Source organism: Oryza sativa, chromosome 1 (genome assembly GCF_034140825.1).
Source record: "Oryza sativa Japonica Group chromosome 1, ASM3414082v1".
Lineage (NCBI taxonomy): Eukaryota > Viridiplantae > Streptophyta > Magnoliopsida > Poales > Poaceae > Oryza > Oryza sativa.
Window position 1 is genome coordinate 5,070,377 of NC_089035.1, and position 6,673 is coordinate 5,077,049.

Consider the following 6,673-nt stretch of genomic DNA (forward strand, 5'->3'; position numbering starts at 1 on the left):
AACGAGTACGCCTCCTAACACACCTACAACGAAAATAAAACGGAGATTAAGGATAAATCTACAAGCCCTAAGTTACATTATGCAATGGTGAAGTACAACCACGTCACCGATATTTAAAACCCCAATAGTGAAGTTACGAAACCATGACCATATATGAGTCCATGATTAGGAGTCAGCAAGTACACAGGACAATGAGAGGCCTAGCGGGCCGCAGTATGATTGGGCCGGGCCAAGATGCTTTCTTGAGAGCAACTGCGTACAGTGCTGGACCAGGTGGCCCACGTACTACAACAAACAGGGTGTTTTCTTTTCTTTTTTTTTTCTTTTTTAAACTACAAACAGGATCGTTGAGGAGAGCAGCCTGGAGATCAAAGGCGAATGCAGAGAGAAAGAGAGAGATGAGCATCAGCTAGAATCCTCATGGATCGAACATGGCGGAGCCGCACTTGCACTTCCACCCTCTGCTGAATTCTTTCAGCTACCTACTACTACTACTATGAAGTCTGAACTCTTCAGAAACTAGAGCTCTTCAGAATTCAGAGATTTCTTGGATGAGGTTTCCTTGCCTTCTTGCTGCTGCAATGGCGACGATCAGTGCAATTTCCAGGTGGTTGACACCAACGCATGCAAATGCGATGGACCCTGGTTGCGCGCCAAAAGGCTACTCCTCCTACGCGCCAGGATTGGAGCTGATTTAGGAAAAAGGGCTCAAGCTTTTTGGAGTTCCTATGCTGCATTCGTCTGCTAGCTGCTGCATTCAGTATTCAGGAGGAGGTCCTTGCCTCGCATTAACGGCATTTGGCCACAGTTTGGTAGTAGTTGAAACTTGAAACAGAGAGCAGTAAAGAACAGAGTTTGATCCATCATGTAATTTTGTATTTTTACCACTCGACATGGCAGAGGGAACAGTAAAGAGATGAGTTTACTGTTCTACTGCTTCATCCAGATGTAACAAGTACAGTGTAGTTTTTAGTGCATATCTGGTAGAGTAGATGCTTCAGTGGCCTTCAGCCATCTCTGGTGACCACTAGCAAGCAGAGAGTCTATTTCATCAGTCTATCAGATTTGGGAGCCAAGAAATCATCTCATTTTTACGAGCAAACCACTGGAAATTCCAAGTACAACTCAAAATTCAAGCACTTGTATTACACCTCGAGTACAAGCACTAGTGAAACTTCTGCGTTTCACAATTGACGGGGCAATAGCTGTAAGAACTAATACTGTACAAGCCTAAACCATTGAGAATATATTTGGGGGGCAATTGACAGAAGGCAACCATCAGGTGAGTAGCTCCAGGAGGACAGTTAGCTATCAATATGGCAACTATTTGGGAGCAATGGTGTTCATCTCCTTGGTCGAATGGCCCCGATCGATGTCGATGACGACGACGACGAGAGCCCCGACCTGTCATTCTCCTCCTTGTCCTCGTGGAATGCCTTCTGAAGAACATCCTGCAGGTCATGAAACCTCTTCCTCTTCTCCGCGGACGTGTCTCTTCCGAGGGAAACCGGATCAGTTTCATCATCCATGATCTTGTCGAGCACGTTCGAACATCGCGGGAAAAAGCGTTTCCCGAGCTCCACTGGTATACACATTCAGCTTGCAATTAGTCTATGTCCAATTAAGAGAATGTAATGTCTTTGCAACTTCTGTGATGAATCTCAAGCAGTTGTTCCTATAGATATACCTAAGTATATTCTGTGCTCTTGATGTACAAAGATTTTTCAACCACAAAAGTCTATAGACAACACATGCACCCCAAGAAAGATTAACTAGGCTACCTATTCAAGACCAGATTAAAATTAGAAATTACCACAGTAAAGTGTACATATCTTTGTCAATTATTTAATCTTCAGGTAGTATGAACTATCATTCTGAATGAACAAAAAAGAGCAAAATTGTCCATGGTTCACATTGACAGTGTTAGAGCTAAAAGATATGCAACATTGCATAAACCTCTCAGGGTATTCAACAGTGAACCTATCAGTCAAAATGGGAGCATCTATAGTTTTAGCTTCCATCAGAAAATATGAAAAATCAAAAATATTTGCATGTGTAGCAGTGTGCCACACAAGTTTGTAGCATTAGATTCAAAATATACATCGCTTGGAGGCAGTGTGAATAAACAGAGTGCCGTGTATTACCTGTTTTGGAGAGTGCCGTCATCCGAGCTAAGTGTTCTTCTTTCATTATGAAAGGACTTTCATTTAGATCAACAGTTGTCCGTTGTCTTTCAGGAGGTGGATTTGCACCAGAACCCAGGTTAAATTCCAAAGTTCCATCCACTTGAGCAATATCCATTGCTACTCTTGCCTCCATCGGAAACATAATCCTCGCCAAAGCAACTACATCGTACAAAAACTATAATATCAAGATACAACTTCATAACAAAATGGAAGTTCTAAAAAATGGGCACTGGGAAACTCTTGAAACTGCACTCTGCATGAAACACACTAAACTGAAATGTAACCTTCCTTTTGTTGCCAAGACCAAAAACAGTTAATTCCAAAGAAACCAGCATTATGAACCCATTATGATATATGTGAAGGTTACCTCGGTTTTCAAGATACAGCAACCTTCCTCGTAGACTCTCACCTGCCATTGCAAGAGAAACTGATGCTTCTCCGAGTTGTGGGTCCCTTCTTTCAGCTTGCTCCAGTATTTCAATACATAACCTATCTTTTGGAGAAGGTTTTCCTTCTTCGGTAACCCCAAAGTAATCCCCTTGTTTTGTTAGTCTTTTTGAGATTTGAACCGCTTTTCTCCCATCGAATGTAACATCTGCTGGCCGAGCCCCCTTGGTTAAAAGGGAGACAATGATTTTAGGCTCTCTTCGCCTCGCAGCAATGTGAAGAACAGTATAACCTCTTGGGTTTCTATGATTAACATCTGCAAGTGCGAGATCCAAAAGCTCGGTTGTAATTTTGGAGTCACAATGTTCGACGGCGTAGTGCAGTGCAAACGCATCATCAAGATTTGTCTGTCCTTCAGTGAGCAGCATCCTGACTAGCTCTACATCGTCAGAGTCAAGGGCTCTGTGTATCCTCCTCACATGTTTGTTAGGAAATCCCTTGTTTTCTGGTGAAATTAATCCGAGGCTTAGGCGTGCATCAATAATCTGCTTGATAACATCTGGAGGCAATGACTTCTCAAGAGTAATCATGTCAAGGTTTGACCGGACTACCATATCAAGGCATCTTTCAAGCAGTTTCATGCAAGATTTGTTGCATAAGTTGGCAACAGATAAGATCAATAGAAGGTTATCTACCTCAACCTTATCAAGGACATCAAGGAGACGCCGCTGCATGAAAAAGAAGAATATATCATTGCTTTGGTTCTGGCTTCTTAAAATAGTGAAACATTACAAACGATAACCGACTGACATGCATTGGGCTAGCAATAATTAATGGATTCAGTATGGAACAGCCTTATCTGAAAAAAACAGTACCACGTTCTAAAACAAAGGTCAACAAAAGCAAGTAGCATCAAGGCCCATTTTTTATTAGAAAAGGAAACTTCCTGGTTTTAATTCTTTTTAGAAACCAAAATATTACAAGCCAAACACCAACATAATACTTGAAATAGCAAGTTCAATGTAGAGTAATGTTAACGCCAGAAGATTTATAAATATAAATACAAGGCTGAGGGCCATCAATTGGACCAAAGGAAGCTAGGCTATATATACAATTAGTACAATCATGTTTGGTTCTTGTCAGATTGGCACGTATGGCGCAGCCACGCAAGCAATATAATTTTGAGACAGAATTACTGAAAAACAACCCCCATAACTCCTAAAAACAACTTCCAAAGACTGTAAAGAGAATAAAAGTTGATATATATATAAACATTAGTGACCTTAGGCTTTTACATTTAAAATTTTGAAATTTCCTTTTGTGTTCTTGGATAAACATGCTGTGATTGGAGTGTAGCCACTCATTTTCCCCCTGTAATATAGCCAAGGCAAATTTTACCATAAGATACATGCATATTTTTTTTGTTGTTCGTTTATTATTGCTTCGAATATGTGTGACATTTCAATTTAAAAACACTGAGATACAGTCAAGTTTAAGTGGAAAACATATGATTGTGCTTTCTGTGCATAAATATCACTGTCACATTAATGCAGCATTGACAAATTTGGAAGGATAATGTGCGGTATGTGAGTATGTCCCTATCATGGTACAATTGAGTGAAACATGTGTACTTGAAGCAGCCTAGAATAGGATGGTGCACAGTCCAATCGCCTTATCTGAAGATACTTCAATAAGGAACTGCTCTTTTGCAAGAAAAGAAAAGGTTAAGAAACACCTTTACTATATCAGCACCACTCTTGCTGGATATCAAACACAGTTAACTTCCATTTTCGCGTCAACATGACCAAGAAGAATCCGATAAATAACAACGAGAACGGCAAGCACCCCCAAGATCAGTAAGCAGCAACATGTTAGATAAGGACAGTTAGCCAGGCAGTTCGATTCAGACATTAGAATAAACTGATTAGGAGGATTGGATCAAACATAACCGATGTAACAGTGCATGATCTGAGTTGATTAATGGCTTAAGATGTACTAGCTTTTTGGACGATTTCTAATTGAAGCAGGGAGTCGCATCCACACGTTCATACAACTGTAAGCTTTTGTTTTTCTCTGCAATGCATACAGCACCAAGCACACGTGAATCCCCAAAATCGCAAACAACTAAACCTGAATACTGTTCATCGCCAATATGACAGCAAGTTAATCACAATGCAATTATCACAGGCCTCCAATTGCAGTAATCCAAATTGCAATGATTAACGTGATTAGGAGTGATTCAGTTCAGACCATCTCCCCTCTCCTTCAGAAGTAGTTCATTTTGCCGCCTAAAGCAAAGCTCCACGCGCGCAACTAAAAAAATGCATCTTTAAACCCCCACTTCTATGAGCAATACGCATCCAAGCAAGCACAGGGAAGAGATGAACTGGCATGACATGAGCATCGCGAATGGAAGGGGAAAAGGAGAGGCAGCTGCGAAGAGGCGGACCTGGAAGAGGTTGGTGAGCTCGGCGACCTGGAAGGTGGAGGCGGCGAAGAGGACCTGCGCCATGAACGCGACGGCGGGGTGGCACCCGACGTGGGCGCAGTCCTCGTCGACGCAGAGGCACGCCGCCTTGGGCAGGTCGCCGACGCGGCCGCTGTAGAGGTAGTCGAGCACCAGCCGCAGCGCCTCGTACCCGACCTCCACCTCCTCGCCGCCGCCGCCGAGGAGTTCCCGGAGCTCCAGCCTCTCGCCGCCATCCTCGCCGCCGCCGCCTGCGGCGGCGGCGGCGCGGCGCGCGAAGACGCCGCGCAGGAAGGGGCTCCGCGCGGAGAGCACGCAGCGGTGCACCAGCAGGTCGCCGCCGCCGCCGCCGCCGCCCGGGACGGCGATGCGCGCGTCGGCGAGGAACGCGAAGTCCTCGGGCGAGCGGAACGCCGCGGCGAGGTTGTCGGAGAGGCGGCGGAGCGCCTCCACGTCGGCGTCCGCGTCGGCGCCCCCCTCCTCCACGGACGCGCTGTCCGAGTCGGAGAACGCGTTGGTGACGTGGCTGGTCGGCGGCTCCATTGCGCACCCGCACCCGCACCGGCGACCAGCTGACCACGGCGCGTCGCGTCGCGGCGCGGCGTGGCGAGGCGAGGCGAGGAGGAGGCCTCCCGCCCGAGCTGGTGGGAAGGCGCGAGGAAGTCGAAGGCGAAAGGGATGGAGTAGTAAAACGAGGAGTGAGGTGCAAACCGCAATTTTGCACATTGCACCTGTAGATTTAGGGATTTTACAAGGTCATTCCTTCGTTGACCAGACTGGAGTAACTGACAATGCACAATTGGTGGTGCCTCGTGAAAGCCAACAAACGTAAATACCTCTTGCTTCCACACAAATAATGGCTTACACACCTCCTCTCTTCCGAGAGAAATTATTCCCTTCATAAAAAAAATAAAATAAGGATGGAACACAACCTAACGTAGCAAGTCTAGACATGAATATTCATCGTACTATGTTATCTTCTATCCCTAACTAGGTCAGCTTTTTTAGGATGGAAGGAGTATTCATAATACATAATACTATGTGTTATACTCTAGCCTCCCTCATCCACTTTTTAAATTTCTTTTTATCTTACCCTAGCCTCTCACCTCAACAAGTTCTCATGTGACACCCAGATATTTTCTTCTCAACTGTAATAACCTATACTCCTATGTTTCATATTATGAGTCGTTTAACTTTTCTTTTGTCAAACTTGTTAAGTTTGACCAAATTTATAGAATAATTTAGTACTATTTAAAATATTAAATTAGTTTTATTAAATCTAACATTAAATATGTTTTTATCATATGTTTGTTTTGTAGTAAAGACCTACTAGTATATTTTATAATGAAAGGAGTAGGCTATTAGCAAAGTTTAAGGTTGAAGTTATGCCCCTAAGGCTTAGTTTATTTTTGCATATTAGGATGATAACTCCCTCGTTTTTATTAACAAACTCCAAAACATCTAAATAGTGTGTTTTAGTTTTTCTAAATAAAAGGTTTCACAATATTAAATAAATTTATCTTCAAATTTATAGTAATTAATAATTAATTAATCAAGTGCTTACTGAAAAGCCAAATGACTAAACTACCAGTGGGTCGGTGAAGCTGTATACACTCTAAACATGTTTATGGAT

At 43.3% G+C, this 6,673-nt stretch overlaps 1 protein-coding gene across 2 annotated transcripts; it reads right to left on the reverse strand.

The window, feature by feature from the left end:
• Nucleotides 1-878: 878 nt before the first annotated feature.
• On the reverse strand, nt 879-5,696 carry LOC4327315 (BTB/POZ domain and ankyrin repeat-containing protein NPR1-like). Of its 2 annotated transcripts, none has more exons than NM_001406313.1 (4): nt 5,023-5,696; nt 2,554-3,301; nt 2,145-2,345; nt 879-1,582 (listed from the first exon to the last, which is right to left on the reverse strand). In NM_001406313.1, exons 1-4 carry the CDS (start codon nt 5,581-5,583, stop codon nt 1,344-1,346), a joined length of 1,749 nt encoding a protein of 582 aa, NP_001393242.1. In that variant the 5' UTR covers nt 5,584-5,696; the 3' UTR covers nt 879-1,343. The 2 variants fall into 2 exon arrangements, with proteins under 2 accessions (NP_001393242.1, XP_015622115.1); XM_015766629.3 differs by having other exon boundaries at nt 1,065-1,582; nt 2,596-3,301.
• Between the last annotated feature and the right edge of the window lie 977 nt (nt 5,697-6,673).